The 19,290-nt window shown below is 34.5% G+C and overlaps 1 protein-coding gene across 1 annotated transcript in view; it reads right to left on the minus strand.

Moving 5' to 3' along the window:
- The window catches only part of Il1rapl1 (interleukin 1 receptor accessory protein like 1), a 1,186,632-nt gene that overhangs the window by 21,776 nt on the left and 1,145,566 nt on the right, over positions 1–19,290 (minus strand). Inside the window, exon 10 of the mRNA XM_042692436.1 lies at positions 7,090–7,233. Coding sequence (XP_042548370.1) covers positions 7,090–7,233 — 144 coding nt within the window. The remainder of the gene's footprint in view (positions 1–7,089; positions 7,234–19,290) is intronic.

Here is a 19,290-nt window from a genome sequence, read left to right on the forward strand (position 1 = left end):
TGAGAGATAGGGGCTGGGAAGGTGGCTCAGTGGTAGAGCGCTTGCCTTGCATGCATGAGGCCCTGGGTTCGATTCCTCAGCACCACATAAGCAAAAAGAAAAAAGATGGAAGTGGTGCTGTGGCTCAAGTGGTAGAGCGCTAGCCTTGAGCTGAAGAGCTGAGGGACAGTGCCCAGGCCCAGAGTTCAGGCCTCACGACCGGACCCCCCCAAGAAAAATGGGAGAGAGAGTTGGCCAGGCATGATAGTGTGAATCTAGAATACTAGATACTTGAGAGGCTGACACAAGTGAATTACTTGGGTCTGAAAGTCCCAGACCAGCCTGGGCAACACAGGACAAACATCTCAAAAACCAAAGCTGAACCCAAAGGAAGCAACAAAAAAGCAAAGACACAAAAGTTAAAATATTATTAAGTAATCTTTATGGGCAAACTTGAAACTGTACCAGGAATAAAAATGAGCTTAGAAAGTCAAAGCATAAGCATATCTTTCCTTTTAAGATATGAGAAAATATAAATCTCAATGCTCTTTAAGAGGATTCAGAAATCAAAGGATTCATAGGTATTTAGAGTAAGACAGCTTTTTTAACAAATAGAAAATGAAATCTGACAATGCATTATTCAAGAGGAATGTGATAGCTATATTGAATCTGTACTAGGATAGAGATTTGCTGACAATAGAAATGGTTTAAGATTGACATCCAGGTCCTTGGCAGATTTTTAACCTTTAAATATCTATTGAATAGTTGTCAGATGTCTTTAGTAGTTGGCCGTTTCTTCTTCTTTTTTTTTTCTGTACCATTCTTAAATATTTATAAGTCACATCGTGAAATTGACCAGAGACAGAGGCCATTAATTAGTAAATGGGTTAGCAAAATAAGACTGGATATATTGTGTATTTTTTCTTACAGAAAAGTCATTTTATGTGTGTAGGGTTACCATATGAGCTCAAAAAACTATGGTAACTATAAATTGCCATTGATATAATTTGAGTAAACGATAGTTTTCAAAAAGTAAGTCATTTATATTTCCCATGTCTCACAGGTGATATGTTTGTCTTCTAATGTATTCTCATAATTTTAAAATATAATTTTTCAGTAACAATATGCTGTAAAACTAAGTTATAATATTTTAATGAGTTCACATGAATCTACTTAATTTTAATATTTTGATTTTGTGATTATTGTATGTATGTTTTAATAGATTTCAGTCTATTTTCTTATTTTTTCTTTTGAGGTGGCCAGAGATTAAACCAAGAATCTCATACAATACTAGGAAGGCTCCCTACCTAACCTGTATTTACTTTTCATTTCAATTATTTTATGGTAACCTCTGGCAATTTTATGTTAAAATAAAATGGCTTGAGTTTTATACTTTGAAACTTTACAATATTGTTTCAGTTTACATTTTTAATCATTCAGTATTTGTTTAGACTATTTTAGTCCATAAGTAACACAACATTTAAATATGATACTAATTTAAAAGTAACAATTGAGAGAGGATCTTGATAGCTAGGCTGATCTCAAACTTCCAATGCTTTTGCCCCAGCTTTGTAAATGTTGGGATTACATGTTTGGTATTAATGTTTTTAAAAATACTTTGGGAATCACAGAAGTGGTGAGACAAAGAATAAGGGTGAACCAATACAACAGTGGTACTCACAAGACAGTATGTTAGAAATGAACTTTACAACTTGGCAGGCGGATAGCAGCAGAAAATGAAGGAGTGGGTTAACAATATTTGACAAGAATTATACTCATTTCCTTATTTGTATAACTGTAATCCCTCTGTACATCACCTTTACAATAAAGAAAAATTACATTAAAAATAAATACTCTTGTATTATATAGTTTAAAAAAAACAAAGCAGCTGAGCTCAAAATCTGACCACTGTATTTTTAATATAACTCACTTGAGAACTATATTTCATAATCTATAACATAACATCTTTAGGCTGGGTGTGTAGTTCAGTGGTAAAGCACTTGCCAAGTTTGAATGGTTCCATCACCAGCAATCTAAATCTAAAGTAAAATAAAACAGAACCTCTGTGAAGCTTTCTGGTGGTAAGTGAGTCCCTATCATATGACAAAATATCTGGCTCCAAAGAATCATTTGATAGACATTTATTGTCTTCCCTGGAATCCTAATTGCAGCAAGAGACAATATAGATGCTAAAAGTCTCAAAAGGTAGAGTTAGTGCAGTAGTATAGGGAGCACAGGTTTTAGAATAAGAAGGCTTGATTATAACCACCAGATTTTGAACAGGCCTTGTACTGAAAACAATGTTTTTCTTCCAGAATTCAAACACATATTCTAGGTTGTTCCTGTGTATGTAACTTGTCTAACAAAACCTTATAAAGTTTCTAAATGCTATACAGACATACTGAGCTTCACAGATGGATATGAAGCCCACTCCTGAATCTATTAATAAGCAATGACCTTGTGACTAAAGAAGAAAGAAGAATAAATTGCATGGCCTAAGACTGTACAGAAAGCAATGTGTTTCATATACCAGAAATGGAACACAGGTTCACAATTTCTGGGAGTGGAGAAAAGATTTTAAAAGATTCTTCGAGCTTATTTATCTAAAACCTGCAATAACTTCTCACATCAGACTAAATATTTTTTCTCCATCTTTCAAATAAGATTTGTCTCAGTTGTTATAATAGTCTTATGCGCTTGTCTTCCTATCACCATGAGTAAGTATGACTTGAGTACTCCACAGGCAGAAGAAAAGGAAAAAACAACAATAACAAAAAACATTTTGTACTCTGGGACAAAGAAATATAAAGCAGGGTTACAGCTTTTAAGTAAAGCTGAAAGGGATACTCCAGGAAGAAGAATGGAGGAGTAAAGGAGGCTGATATTGTTTTGATGTTTGTATTTTCTTTTTAATTATTCCAGTACAGACTGTGGTACTGTGTTAGTATAAATCCAGCTCTAGAGACAGTAGGTTGACTTTATCAGGCTGGTCAGCTACTGCTTAATTAATATAGGGCAATACTCCCGAGGCAGCTACTACAAGCATTTAAACTATCTTTATTCTTTATCAAAACTAGATGTTTCACTAATTAGCAGAAAGCTATATGTGACTTCCCTAGAAACAAGTTTCTTCTTGAGAAAAAAGGAAGGAGATAGGATTGAAGCTCTCAATGGGAAAACAGTGTTAACTCAGAAGAATTGGAATTCCAAACTAAAATTCACAATCACCTTGGACTGGCAAAAATTAGGAGAGGTTTTTGTCTTTTTTTGGCGGGGAGGGGTCATGGAGCTTGAACTCAGGAGCTAGGTGCTGCTGTCACTGAGCTCTTTTTTAATTTTTTTATTGTAAAAATAATGTACAGAGGGGTTACAGTTACATGAGTAAGGTAATGAGTACATTTCCTATCGAGCATTGTTACCCCCTCCTTTATGTTTCCCCTACCATCCTTTGCCTCTCCACCTCCCCAACTCTCCCTCCCCCACCACAAGTTGTAAAGTTTGTTTGTTTTCTACATAGTGTCTTGTACATCTCATTGTTACAATGGGTCATCCTGTATCCTTATTTCAGCATTTTGTTATCTCCCTTCTGCTCCCCAAATTAGAAAAACATATATACAAGATGCAGGGCACCGACATCAAATACAGTGAAAACAGGGGTTATACCATGGGGGAAGAACATACAAAAAAACCAAAAAAACCCACATAGTGCATTTTAGATTCAAGCTCTATTTTTCCCTCAAAGCTAGTTTTGAGCTATTGTGCCACTTCTAGTTTTCTGGTGGTTAATTGGAAACAAGAGTCTCATGGGCCTTCCTGAGCTGGCTTCAAACCCTGATCCTCAGATCTCAGTCTCCTGAATAGCTAGGATTGCAGACCTGAGTTACCAGTGTCCACCTATTTTTGAGCATACACTGGAACAAGAATTTGATAGCTAGTTTCACTTAGCAAGGATGACTTCAAGAAAACTAGAGTATTAAAGAGTTGAAATTCATGGTCATTAAAATTCTAAGATTTGGATTCTTACACTTGCTACATTGTTGCTATTACTATAGAATTGTGATGATTGTTTCTGGAATATCTAGGGGTCAAGTGAAATACAGTGGGGTAGAAAAGTTAAGGATGCGACACTGGTCAGTATTTCAACAGGAGCAGATCTACATTAGGATAGGGTGGGTGTAGATGTGATAGTACTTATAGTAAAAATTCTTCAATCACCTACCTTGGAAATCTTTGTTCTTTTTTTCTGGTCCTGGGGCTTGAACTCAGGGCCTGGGTGCTATCCTTAAATTTCTTTTTTGTTCAAGGCTAGCACTCTACCACTTGAGCCACAGTGCTACTTCTGGCTTTTCCTGAGTACTTTTTTGGAGGTAAGAATCTCATTGCCTTTTCTGCCCAGTCTGGCTTCTAACCCAGACCCTCAGATCTCATCCTCCTGAGTAGCTAGGACTACAGGTTTGAGCCACCAGCACCCAGCAGTTTTATTCTTTTGTTTCTTTTTTTAAAATAATTCTTTGCACATCAACTTTATCTTGCTTTTTATTATCATGTTTTTCTTTGGGCTTAATGCATTCACAGTAGCATATCAAGGGAAGCCCTAATAGTTAGATCCTTGATTATGTTCAAGATGGCCCTAGGGATAGGGTTCAAACAAATCCTAAGGCATTTATTAACTAAATTAGTTTTCTGAGAGAACATTTTCATTAGTTAAAATATGGCTTGTTAGTATTCCTTTGCTTTATTTTCTTACTTAATATACTTTAGAAAAACTGAAGATCCAACAGCTTCAGAATAACAATGAAGTCCATTAGGTTCACCCAAGTATTGTATGTAAATGTTTATAAGTAGCAGGATCCCCCAAGGAAACTGCATGACACTAAAAGTTAAACTGCATATGATTTATTTTTTTCATTATATTCCATTATTATTTTTTGTGTTGGTTCTGGGGCTTGAACTCAGGATCTGGGTGCTATCTCTGAGCTCTTTTGCTCAAGGCTAGCAATGTACCATTTGAGCCACAGCTTTACTTCTGGGTTTGTTTTGGTAGTTAATTGGAGTATTTTGGGCTTTCATGCCCATGCTTGCTTTGAATCCCAATCCTCAGATATCAGCCTCTTGAGTAGCTAAAATTACAGGCATGAACCATCAATGCCCGGCCTTATTATTTTTCATACTCAGAAGATGACAGATAAAAAAAAATTCACTCAAAATGGGTAGATTGGGTAAAAATGAGTTATATGATTCTAGAGTGCATAATAAACACTAAAAACAGGGTTAATAGATATAATGAGATTTCTTTAAATAATATAGTTTCTCATATATATATGTGTATATATATATATATATGTATATATAGATTTTTTTTTTTGTCGGTCATGGGGCTTGAACTCTGGAGCTGGATGCTGTCCCTCAGCTCTTCAGCTCAAGGCGAGCACTCTACCACTTGAGCTACAGCGCCACTTCCGGTTTTCTAGTGGTTTAATGGAGATAGGAGTCTCACAGTCTTTCCTGCCTGGGCTGGCTTTGAACTGTGATCCTCAGATCTCAGCCTCCTGAGTACAGGCGTGAGCCACCAGTGCCTGGTTTATTTTTTACTTCTAATTATACAAATAATATCTGATTTTTTAGTTATAATGGACATACCAACTCTTAAAAATAGGGACTCAGTATTCAATAAAATAAAGAGCTTGAAAGGGACTTATTTCAAATCCTATCTTGGTCACTTCGAGTAATACTGACATTATCTTCTTCAGTAAGTTATTCAATGTATGGCAGTCAGTTTCCCTAGTAAAATGGAGATCATAATTTAGAATTTTTGTGAGGCTTAGAAAGGATAATTCTAAGCTCTCAGCTTGATAACTTTGACATTGACAATTTTCCAAGACTGGGCTACATGGTGAAATGTTTTTTTCCTCAAACACCATTAGTAAACCAAATTAGGCACACTGGCTTACTCCTACAATTCTACCTGCTCATGAGGCTGAGATAGGGAGGATTGTGGTTCTAAGGTAGCTCAGACAAAAACGTTAACCAAGGATCTATCAGGCGTAGAAGTTGGGAGTGCTGACACACACTTGCCATTCCAACTGCTACTGGAAATTTAAAATAGGATAATTTCAGTAGACGCATGGGCTTGGGCAAAATGTGTGACCCTCTCACACAAAAAAATAACCTGTGTGAGAAAGGACTCAGGCATGACTCAAGTGTTAGATTGCCTACCTAGAAATCAGGAGGCCTAGTACCCTAGTACCACAAAAAGAAAAAAATAAAGGTAAGAAAAAATTTATAAATATGATCAAGAAACATTTATCATTTGCACCATTCATTGCCAGTTTGTATATCGTTCCTATACTGCAATTGTACCTTATGTTTTTCCAATGACCAAGAAGGAGGAAAAAAAAATCCAACTTCAGTCTTCTTAAATTCCATAATGTGTGGTTTAGGGAGTTCAGTTTTATGGACCTAAAATTCTTCACGTATATATATTCTTGTCTGATCAAAATCAAAGAACAATTACAGTTTCTACGAAAATAATATTTACTTGTTCAATCTGAGTAAAAATTTTTAGATGTGTTATGATGAGAACCATGTGGCTATGCACCTTTTTAGCTGTTGGTCCACATTTAGAATAAAAATTAGCATATCTAAATATAGCTAAATAAACAAGATTGAAAATACTGCTGGTTGAATGCTAAAATATTCAGGACAGTTTATTATAAATGTATCAGTCAAAGCAGAAACACATTGGGATTCACTTCAAATTCTTGGGCTAGGAAATACAATTAAAAGAGACACTCTTTACCTATAGAAAGTAAAGCTGGCCTTTCAGTACTGATTACAAGGTGAGAGAAATGAACACTTTGATAGCATTGCAATCAGTGTTTGTAATTTGTAAGTGCTGTTTGGAATACAATTCACAAAAGGGGAGTCGCTTCATAGCATTCAGAGGAAAATTCCAATTGGCTTCAAAGCCCACACATACACTTCTGTACAAAAGATGGACTGAGAAACTGAGCAGTGACTAGAGCCAGGTAACTTTTCTTTTGCCTCAATTAAACAAAAGCAGGAAAAAGAATATTGAGAAGCAATAATAGAACAGGGAATTTATCTTACCTCCATCTAGCTCCTCAGCTCCAAAATGATTTCTGTAGAACAACATGATTTCTATCTTGTAACATTTATAGATGGTCACCAAACAAACAAGCAGCAAAAGAATAGCACCGAGCCCTCCAGCAAGTTCAACTGTGTACATTAGCTCTAAGAAAACCAACAAACAAACAACAATAGAGAATTAGAACATATTCACACTTAAAAATCATGAATTCAATTTAAATTCACATTTTTGGAGATAAGACCCATTGTGGGTAGTAGATTGTAATAGTTTTTCTTTATGCAGGAGATGGTTGCTCACTTTTGTGAGACAGGATCTCATTATATAGCCCAGCTAGCTTTGAATGAGTGGATGATCCTCCTGCCTCCACCTCCTGAGTGCTAGATTTATAGGCATGTACCACCATTCCAGCTTGTGTGAGAATTTGACCTTTCTGTAACTTTTAGCTCTGTTTCCTCGGTAACTGCATAAGATGATATGTTATGACTATGTTGCTAAGTAACCTTGCTTATGGTAAAAATGAAACTTGGTTGGTAGATTGCATTTGGACTAAAAGAATTATAAATACCTGATTGAAAATTATAGTATTGGTTTGTCTGAGTGCAGCAAATCTTATACATAAACATATCTCCTGGGGAGATCCTGGAAACTATGCTTGTGGAATTGATAAAAAGAAATGAAGCTTTTAAGCTAGCACAGCTTCTGCACTTAGCCAATGTGAACCTTGATCCTTTTCAAGTGAGAGTTTGGGGTGAAGGGAAATGGAGAGCTGAAAGCACATAGTTCCTGGAAGGCACTGTTTTTCTTTGAGTTTTGGGAGGACTACCTAATGAATGTTGACTCCTGCCAGGAGGGCCAAAGTGATCTACCTTTATCTTGAAGGCGGAATGCTTACTTGGACTTTCGAAGTAAGCCACCTAGTGGATGTAATGTTACTATCCCAAAGAGGATTTTTCTTAAAAGTGTAGACCTTTGAAGTAAGCCACCTAGTGGATGTCATGTTACTATCCCAAAGAAGATTTTTCTTAACTGTATAGACAACAGTGTAGCCTATATTATTACAAAATTATCAAATAAAATTTGGGATAAAATATTTACTTCTTTTTCCTCATTTAGAACGTATTAGCCTTGTAACAAAACTAAAGCTAATGGTATTCAAATAGTAAGCCACCATCAAAACATATTGAAACTCACTTCACCTAAGTGATTATGTCTGCATGTTATCCATAATTGTCATAGTCCACATATCATTACTAATCGATAGCCAGCATTTTCTAAAGTTCAGAACTATGTACAAAAGTACTAGTTTCCTTAATTAAGTACAAATATTTTTTAAATCAAAGTACTAGAATGATGATGTTTTAGATTACATAGTTAACAAACTATCAATGGGTGGATTACTTACTTTCATAAGCTTACAATTAATGTAAGCTTTGATGGAGAGAGTTAAACTGCTAATTCAGTAATATATGCTCTGGAATAATATGACCATTCACAAATAGGTATAAAATAATGATAGGAACAACACAGCATAGTGAAAAATAATTTGAGAAGTGTGGCTATCACAAGAGAGCTGTGTTTGTGTGTTTATATGTGTGTGTACATGCATGTACACATGCATGTATGTAATAAAACTATTATTTTTATGATAATTACAAAAAATTCAGACACATTTTTGTATTTAGTTCTTTATTCTCAATTAAATAACTTAGTAAATTAAATGCATATAACTACTATTTAATTAAGTATGCTTTTTGTATTTAGGAAAATTGATTGTAAGATAGAAGAAAATACTTTATTAAAAGTGAAGTTTATGAACTTCAGAGAGAAAAACAAGTAAAAAAATGAAACATTTTACAAATCTAGAATTTCTTGCACAAGAAAAGAACTGGAAATGTAATCAATAACACTTAACAATTAATATCCACTCCTACATATTGCTAGTAAAAGAACATAATGGCACTTCTACAGAGGAAGATATGGGAATGGTTTCTAATAAAGTAAAACACGATTCTTCCTTGTGAACATCAATTTCATTTCTAGGTATTTACCTAAGAGAAATATAAGTAGATATACTCATGGAAACTTGTGCAAGAATGTTTGGAGTGGTCTTTTTCATAGTAGCCACAATGGAAAGAATCAAAGTCCAATAACAGTAGACAATAACCATTATATTCATAGGATAAAATATACTGAGGAAGAAAAAAAAGAGCAGACTACCCATATACATGGTCTGCATAAATCTCAAGATTACATGGAGTAAAGGAAAGCAGATACAAAGTACTAACTACTGTATTAGTCTAAGTAAAAGAACCAGTATAATTCATAGTGATATAAATCAGAAACTGAAGGCTTCAATAATGGGTAAAGGAAAGGCTTATTGCTAAGGGGTAAAAGGGAATTTTGGGGATAAAGGAAATATTCTGCATCTTATTTTGGATGTGGATACACAATTGTATGTATTTGCCAAAACTGATTGATGTGAAGGCTTAACCTTATGAATTTTATCTTAGGTTAATCACACTTAAATTCTTAAAATTTTGTTTACTACCAAAAAAATGATAAGCTCTATAAGTTCTCCCAGGCTAGGTGGGAAGAAGTTCTAAAGAAATCTAAGAGTGAGAAGAGCAGCTCTGCTTTAGGTAATTTCCCATACAGGAAATGATTCTTTTATATTGCCTTGGGTTTTTTTTTTCCTGCATATAGAAATACAGGCATAGTCATGTAGCATATCTACTCAAACGGCTTACGAGCCAATCAAACACTAGGCCTGAAAAATATCTTAACAAGCTAAAAGACACACTCTCATTTTCTTCAAGTGTTGTTCATAAAATTGTCTTCCCAAAATTTAAACATTTATTTTTGAGAAATTGAATATAAATGAGTTAGAGAAAAAAATGTATGCTATTTTGTTTTAGAGAAGTTATTGCCCAAACACGAGTTTTTTCCTTTGCTAGATGTCATGAGCCATTCAAAAAATTATATGTAATACTTTGCCATATTACATTTAGCCAATCAATAGTATTGTCTGAAATGTAATAAGAAAAAAGGTTTCGTGTAGCTTAGCAATTATAGGAATGGTCTTCTGTCATTTGAATAATTCTTTAAATTAAAAATTAGATGAAAAGTTATATATACTTAGAAAGTGAGCAAAAATATTTTAAGCCATAATTAGTTGTTGACTAATAACAGGAATACTGAAAACTAGTCCAAAGAAACAGTATTTAAAAGCAGCTAATTTATTCAAGATCCTTTCAGGATCTCAGATTTTCCCCAAAATACTTCAGATACAGAAACATCCAATTCTTACAGAATCTGTATGTTAGTGATGAAATTTTGTCTTTTCCCAAGGGCACACATCAGGGCCTGATTCTCGAAAACTATGAAATATACATGTCTAAGCAATATAAATGTGTGCAGGTTACATTTTTTCCCATTTGATTTGTTAATCACATTGGTTTATACAGCATGGGCAGGAAAATGGTACATAAGATTTAGTCTCCACTTGATCTGCTCCAATCTACAGAATTCATTAACTTGATTCCTACCTATTATTGAGTATCCATTAGGTCAGAGCAAAATTACTAGGGGTTAAATTCTATTACAGTTAAAAGACATTATTTGGGCCCACTATTGTATTTTATCTTTGCATTACTATGTGAATGTGAATAGTGTTGTCCTAGCAAATGTCATTTTTTCCCTTTGAAATAGGATCTGCTTTCAGCTCTAGTTCAAGTTGCCTGGAGTAGCAGCATTTAAAAAAAATGAAAAGATTCCATTTCAGCACGATTCAACATCTGAGGATGGAAAGAGAAAGAGCAGACCTTTTAAAATCTGTTTAACCTTTGTGTTATTTGGTTAAAATGATAGGCTTTACCACCTTTAAGGGACTGAGACTGAATATTGAATATTGTAAAGCAAAATCGCTAAGGAAAACCTAAGGGAAACTGGCATTTGTTTAAACACAACAAATGAACAAGTGCCAAAGAGTTACAATTTAAGGGCACCAGCAGTCATTTAGTTACAGGCAATTAACAATGGAAAGCTCTAGTATGAGCTAAGGGAAAACACATTGATTATTGCTCCACTAGTAGACTGCTTTTGGAATAAATTGCTTCAATTTAAAACTAGATTTGCTACAAGCATTTTGAGCAATGACTACAATTTTTTTCTTATCAAGACAGTTGGAGCAAGCAACCCTTTAAAAGAAACAGCTAATTAAAATAAAGCACATGCCATCTCTTAGTATATTGGATTACACTGCAAATAATAAATACATTTGGTTTACACTAATCTTGCTACAATTACCTAGTGTAGTTTAGATTCCTATTTTTTTTATTTTCTCATACCTAGTGCTACTGTTTGCAAGCTCTTTCTGCTAGAAATCTCTGAAGTAAAAATTTTAACAATGTAAATAAAAGTTTATGTGTATTTTGGAACTTGGAGTTTCCATTTGTATTTCTCTTTGATTTCTATACACATATTATCTATATATGTATAAAATGTCTAAACTGTATTTGAGAAGTTTAGATAGCTTATGTTTGCACAGTTGATTGAAAAATAGATTCATTCTTTATATAAAGTTTGTTGAAATATTCTTCCCTGATTTATATGCTGTAGAATACAACTTAGTAGAGAAAATGCATGATAGACACTATAATGATCCCAGTTTATTCATTAGCTTCACCAACTACATTTTTCTAAGCTCATTGTGTTATAAGGAGCTAAAGTTTATAAAGATTTATCCATCCACATAAATTCATATACATATATACATATTTATTTCTCTGGAGCAGTATAACTTATTTTTTCCTGGCAGAAGGATAATTATGCTCAGCCTACAAAGATATTCAACTCAATTCTACAATACATCAGTGCAATTTAGAAGCAGTTGTAATTTTTTTTGGTAACACATTAAGAAACTGAAATACTATTCATGTAATAGCAAGAAAATGTTTTGGGAACATATAAACTATTATGGAAGGATAGCAGTTTTGCTCTTGCATAAACAAGTCCTTTTTGGAAGCAGGCAAGGTGTATAAAAATATAATAATGAAAATTAAAACAACTAATGAATGGAACAGCTTGATCTGTGTGACCAAACATTTGGACAAAATATTAGCACTTTAGTAAGAGGCTATCATGAACCCAATATGGCCATTGGCTAGAACCCATCATAGGGCCTAGTTAGTCTAAATTTCTAGAAGCCCTGCGAAATTAATTGTACATGTTTGTCAACCACAAAACTTAAAAATCAAATGCAAGACTGCAGGAAAAATACACCATTCTCTACACAGTTTTTAGAGCTTATTCTTGGAATGTGTTTTCTTCTCAACTAGGTGAGAAGCATATTAAGCTATTTCTTCCCTTGAAGTAAAGAATATTCATAAGTTGCACACTTTACAAGATGAACTTGAATGAATAATGATCATGATTGAATAACGTATGAATTTGTGAGTTAATACTAATTATAAATAAACAAATAGGAAAAGCTTACCCCAAAGCAGAATGCAAACTAATGAATATAGAAGAAATGATCATCAGAAATCATAATTTTTCAATCATCATACAAAACAATTGATTCAGGCAAGAATTACTACAGGTGTTAAAATTATTGAAAGATTGATGAGGCAGAATAGTCATACTCTCTCCAAACTCTCTCAATCTATCATTTATTGGCAACTAAGGGGAAAATGGGCATCAACTGACAAACTGACCAAAGGTGGAATCACCAACAAGTTGATGTCATGTGCCCTCTGGTATGAGGTGCTACGAAGGCACATCCTTCGTGAAATAGTCTAGGCAGAAACACATAAACTTTGAAAAAGAAGGAATTATCAAGACAATCGAAATGGAGGAACAAATATAGCCTTGTGAAAAAGCCAAGTGAGAACTTAAGGCCCTAGTTCAGTTCCCCAGTGTACACACACACACACACACACACACACACACACACACACACACACTCACAGTCTAAACTAAATGATTAAAAAAGTCAATGTTTATGAAAGTCTAAATGAAATAATCAAATAAATAAACAAATAAACAAGGTGAGGGGATATCCTGGATTAAGAGACTAAAGAGAATTCTCAACTAAATGTAGTACTTCATCCTGGGTGGGAAATATGATATAAAGAGTATCTATTGTGACAATTTCTGAAAAGTGAACATAGATAATATAGTAGATAATAGCATTTTATCATTTTCAATCTTCCTGAGTTTGATAAATGTACTCTCATTAAATAAAATATCCTTGTTTTTTGGAGATTGACATTGAACAATTAAGTCACCATATCTGCAATATGAGTTTAAAAGTTTCAGTAAGAATATGTGCTATGTTTTTCACATATATTCTCTCTTTTAGTTTACCTATGTATAAGAAAAACAATAATGTAAATATGATGAAAAATTGTTAAATAATCTATATTAGTAGAGAATATAAATGAAAATTTATTGCAATATTCTTAAAGTTGGGAGTGGGTGGGTGATTATATTTTTTATTCCAAAATAAAAACCAAAATTTAAAGGTTAAATAGTAAGATCACATAATTATGATATTGTAATTAAAGTATTTTCGGTACAAAATACACTTGGGATTGAAACTACATCATATGTAGGCTTTCGTTTGTGTGTGTGTGTGTGTGTGTGTGTGTGTGTGTGTGTGTGTTGGTCTTGGAGCTTGCACTCGGGACCTGGGCACTATCCCTGAGGTTTTACTCAAGGCTGGTGCTCTACCACTTGAGTCACAGCTCCACTTCTGGCTTTTTGGTGGTTACATGGAGATAAGTGTCTCAAGGACTTCCCTGCCCTAGTTGGCATGTAACCATGATCCTCATATTTCAGCCTTCTGAGTAGCTAGAATTACAGAAGTGAGCCATCGGTGCCTAGCCAAAATATAGCTTTTAAAATCTAATGTATATAATTTAATCTTCCCCAAATATGTCTTTACCTTGGAATTTTCTTCAGAGAATTTTCTTAGTTGATTTATACTGCCATAGAATTAAGTTAGAACCCCTTATGTGGGCATATAAGTTCCTTCAGGAATGAAGGAAGCAGCTAACTAACCTCTTGCCATAATGATTTCTTCAGTGTGAATTCATTTTTGAAGTATTTTACCCAATTCTGTTTCAACCAAGTGCTTTTCTCTTTCATTTATCAAAATATTACGAAACCTGCAAGAGAAGGCTTTTCAATGAAGCTTTTCCAGTTAAAGTAACTTGCTTTCTTTAAAGCATGAATTTTCCATTTTTTTCCCATCACATAGATATACCATGTATTAACTGGGCACCAACAGTTCACGCTTGTAATCCTAGCTGCTCAGGAAGCAGAGATCTGAGGACAGCAGTTCAAAGCTAGCCCCAGCAGGAAAATCCATGAGACTCTTATTTCCAATTAACCACCAGCAAACCAGAAGTTGGTGCTGTGGTTCAAAGTGGTAGAGCACTAGCCTTGAGCTAAAAAGCTCACAGACAGTTCCCAGGCCCTATGTTCCAGTCTCATGAGTGGAAAAACAAAAAACAAATAACAAAATAACCCAAAGCAAACGGAGAAAAAAAACCACCAAGCCACATATTGTGTATTAAAGGTTACTTTTGTCTGTAGTTTTGCTTTATAAATTACTGCTTTTACTCTTGTTGTTCTTCCTGAGTGAGAGTACCTGCTTGCCTCCATTGATTTTTGCATACCTCTTTGCTTCTTTAGTTTTGCATCTCCTCAAATCAACCTACTGACCACTTTCCAAATAAAAATCCTGTGACTATATTTTTCACTCACTTCTCCTGATTTTTTCCCTAGAATATTTATCATCATATAATACAATATTTGACTTGCCTATTAACTAAGTATATTATTGTTAATTGTTATCTGCTGAAATCTAAATGGCATAAGAATATTTGTTTTTGTTGTTTTTCTGTTTGTGTATTTTAAAATTTATTTTTCACTGATTACCTTCAGTCTTTTTTTTTTTTTTTTTGGGTCTGGTCATGGGGCCTGAACTCTGGGCCTGGGCGATGTCCCTCAGCTCTTCAGCTCAAGGCTAGTGCTCTACCACTTGAGCCACAGCACCACTTCCAGCTTTTTTCTTTTTGCTTATGTGTTGCTGAGGAATCGAACCCAGGGCCTCAGGCATGCAAGGCAAGCACTCTACCACTGAGCCACCTCCCCAGCCCCTACCTTCAGTCTTTTGAAAGTTCTCTGACACATTGTACTCAGTGATAAAAAAAATATGGACTACAAACTAAGAGCATCCACAATTTTCTAACAAAATGTTAGATTGTTATGGGTTTCTACTCTAAAATTCCAGTACTTCTTTGAGTCATTTTTGATCAATGTATTGGGTTGTTCAAGCAATAGATGAGCTATAATTATTAATATCTATGTCATTAACTTAATAATAAAACTTTATTATATAAACATGGTCAACTTCTGATGTTAGGGAAATGAACCCTAAGATATGTATTTAAATGTTTTTTTTTCAGGTGATTGTTTCTAACACATTTATAAGATTATTTCTTTGTTGCCTTGTATGTCCCTCCTCCATGGTATAACCCCTGCTTTCACTGTATTTGAGGTTGGTATAATTTGTGGAGGGGAAGGGAAAAAACAAATCGTTTAAATAGGGATACTGGTGGATCCATTGCAACAATGAGATGTATAAGTTGTTATGTGGAAAACGAACTTTACAACTTTGGTGGGGGGGAGGATTGGGTGGGGATTGGTGAGGGGAGGATGGGAAGGAGAAACAACAAAGGAGGTTACAATGCTTGACAAGAAATGTACTCATTATCTTGCCCATGTAATTGTAACCCTTCTGTACAGTATTTTCACAATAAAAATAAAAATAAAAATAAATGGTCAACTTCATGGAATGGACCTAAAATTGTCTTTCATGCATAATGTATATTCAGAAAATCAATTATGTAGCCGGGCACCGGTGGCTCACGCCTGTAATCCTAGCTACTCAGGAGGCTGAGATCTGAGGATGGAGGTTCAAAGCTATCCTGGGCAGGAAAGACCGTGAGACTCCTATCGCCAATAAACCACCAGAAAGCTAGAAGTGGCTCTGTAGCTCAAGTGGTAGAGTGCTAGCTTTGAGCTGAAGAGCTGAGGGACAGCGCCCAAGCCGAGTTCAAGCCCCACAACCAACCAAAAAAAATCAATTATGTATTGTTTCATAACTTTTTTTTCTTTTGCTGGTCCTGGAGCTTGACCTCTCGGCCTGGACCCTGTCCCTGAGCCTCTTTGTACTCAAGGCTATTGCTTTACCATTTGAGCCACAGCACCATTTCCAGCTTTTTCTGATTAGTTTATTGGAGACATAAAGTCTCATGGACTTTTCTACCAGAGCTGGCTTAGAACCTAGAACCTCAGATCTTAATCTCCTAAGTAGGTAAGATTACAGGCGTGAGTCACCCGCACCCAGCTTGCTTCATATCTTTGAAATCCAACTTTTTGATATTTCTTGGAACCTCAGGTCTTAGAGATCCTAAGTGAGAGCTCTACCACTGAACTACATTTCCAGCCCTCAACTTCTTCTATTTACTCACTCACTCACTCACTCACTCACTCACTCACTCACTCACTCACTTTTCTATTTGTTAATAAGTGACTTTCATGCCTTAGGTATAGTGTTTTTGAGTCCTAGAGATAAAGTGATAGGTGAAATATGTTTTATGCTTTAAGGAAATTCAAGTCTAGAAGCAGGGTCTGGAATATAAACATGTATTTTATTACAAAGTGATAGTAAGCTAATTTTTACTGAGCACTGATGTTGCTGCACTAAACGTTTCATATAGGAGTAAGAAAAGCCATATATATATATATATATATATATATATATATATATACACATATATATGCATGTATGTATCATTATCCTTTGTCAGATTGAGCAACTCATTTGGGGAATTATGTGTAAAAACAGTTTGTATGTGAAGTTGGTAGTGGGAAATTCCATAGGGGTTATGTAATGATTGGCAAAATGCAAGAGTGTCATCAAAGGTTTTCATCAAGTATTGTGATCTTCAATATGGAGAAAGTTCATGTGGGATGATGGATGATGGATGGCAAATTGAAGTTGTGATATTTAAGCTAGTATATATTATTAACTTTAAAAGCAAATATTGTACCTTGTAAATATTTGTTTAGATGATTCATGTATCATCTAAGCCAGTTTCCCCAAATTAGGTCAGAAGAATGGAACATTAATACTCCCTTGAGAAAAACTGGCAAGGACTTTTCAAAATATACTTTGAGGAATTATTAACACAGACAAAGCTTTGTTTCAGAAAACTTTTACCCTTTGGAGTGTGCATGTTTTGTTTGAAACAGCTCTATCTAAAGAGTATAAATGGGCCATATGCATATCATTATGTGTCTTCACACATATATAGGAATATATTTTTATATATACAGGATTCAGATCAGGCTGTTTTATCTTAGATCTCATAAGATTAAGTATAATGGGGAGAAAAAAACAAAGATGGAAGATATTGCTATAATAAAGAAAAAAAAGGGCCTCAGGTGACCAGCTTAGAAGACAGGGCTATTGTATATCAAAGTGTCAAACTTCACTGATGCCTAAAAGAAAATACCTTAGAAGAAAAAGTATTTGATTTCCCTTTATAGTACTAGGAATTTCCTTCTGAACATGTCATACAAATAGACAAGCACAGATGGAATGTTACAAAACATCTCTTGAGAGATAATTGTCAGTGTGAAGGTGGCATTGCCGTTTTACTCCTTTCTGTTAAGGGATGCAGTGTTTATCCTGAAAACAATCATCCACTAGGGGATATATTGTCACAGTTAGAACAATTCATTCTGCCATTGGGAATGCTCTGGGTGGCACAAAGAACCCAGACCATCTGGACTGCTTAGATAACCAATAGAAGCAATGTTGTCTAAGAAATACTGAACTGTCCCTTCAAAATAATATAACGGTGCCAGGCAATAATGACACATGCATGTAATCCTAGCTACTCAGGAGGCTGACTTCTGAAGATCCTTGTTCTAAGCCAGCCCAGGTGGGAAAGTCCGTGAGATTCTTATCTCTTATTAACCATTAAAAAGCCAGAAGTAGAGCTGTGGCTCACATGGTAGAGTGCTAGCCTTGGGCCCCAAAGTAAATGGACAGTGCCCAAACTCCTGAGTTCAAGCCCAAGAACCAGCACAAAAAAGAAACAAAACAAAAAAAGTATAATGAGTTGTAGTATATTCAATTGAAGAAATACATTTATAAAATGTACAAATGGAAGACTTATTGCATTGTAATATACAAAATGGGAAGCATGGATGAACTGTAGAGTTTCGTTGTTTTCATTTTTCCATTAGTATTTTAATATAGTCCATAATTATTGAAAGCATTAGAATAAAATGTGTTTCACAAAAGTCACTGAGAATAACTCTCTTGAGAAAAATTTTGTTCCAGTCTTAATGCTTCCAGAGTTAGAGACTGTTAAGGGAAAAACAATAATCAAATAATATGCTAGTTCATTTTCCCCAATGGATATAACATAAAATATTTTCCTTTTTCTTCAACGTTTTTGATTACTATGTTTTCTAAATATATAAGCCTGTTAAAAAAAAGTGTAGAAAACTGCTTTGCTTTAAAGTTTATGAAGAGATACTTGCAAGTTTACTAACATTTAAAAGAACTCTTCCCCACTATTAATAATCCTGATGAAAAGGGCATATTTTGGGGACACCAATAGTAGAACCCATTCTTATTTAATTTCTCCTAAGTGAGGAAGAGCTCTTTAAACCATGAAAAGGTTGAGAACAATCAGGGACACACAGGTTTGGTTGCCTTTAATTCGGATCCATGAAAATCTTGTCCTTAATAATGAATTCTTTTTAAGCAAAATGGTAATTAAACAGACTACTTCACAATGAATAGGGTATTATTTTATCATTCTATGTCATATGATTAATAAAAAATTATCAGTGGTTTGTGAAAACTGTGAAGTAAAGGTGTCCCCTAAATGGTAATGTTTTCTAAATTTACACAAGAGTATATTTAGCAAATGTTTTTCGGTTTACTTAAAAACGTGCAAATAACTTGATTTGAGGAAAGAGAAGAATAGTTTTTCCATGCTCAAAAACATCCAGTAACTTTTTTTCTGAGTCTATGAAACTTGCATAGTGTAAAGAATATGAAAAAATTTATAAAAAATGATCAGAAGACCAGGCATTGGTGGCTTATG

Source organism: Dipodomys spectabilis, unplaced genomic scaffold (assembly GCF_019054845.1).
Source record: "Dipodomys spectabilis isolate Male_0828 unplaced genomic scaffold, ASM1905484v1 ptg000156l, whole genome shotgun sequence".
In the NCBI taxonomy this organism is placed as follows: domain Eukaryota; kingdom Metazoa; phylum Chordata; class Mammalia; order Rodentia; family Heteromyidae; genus Dipodomys; species Dipodomys spectabilis.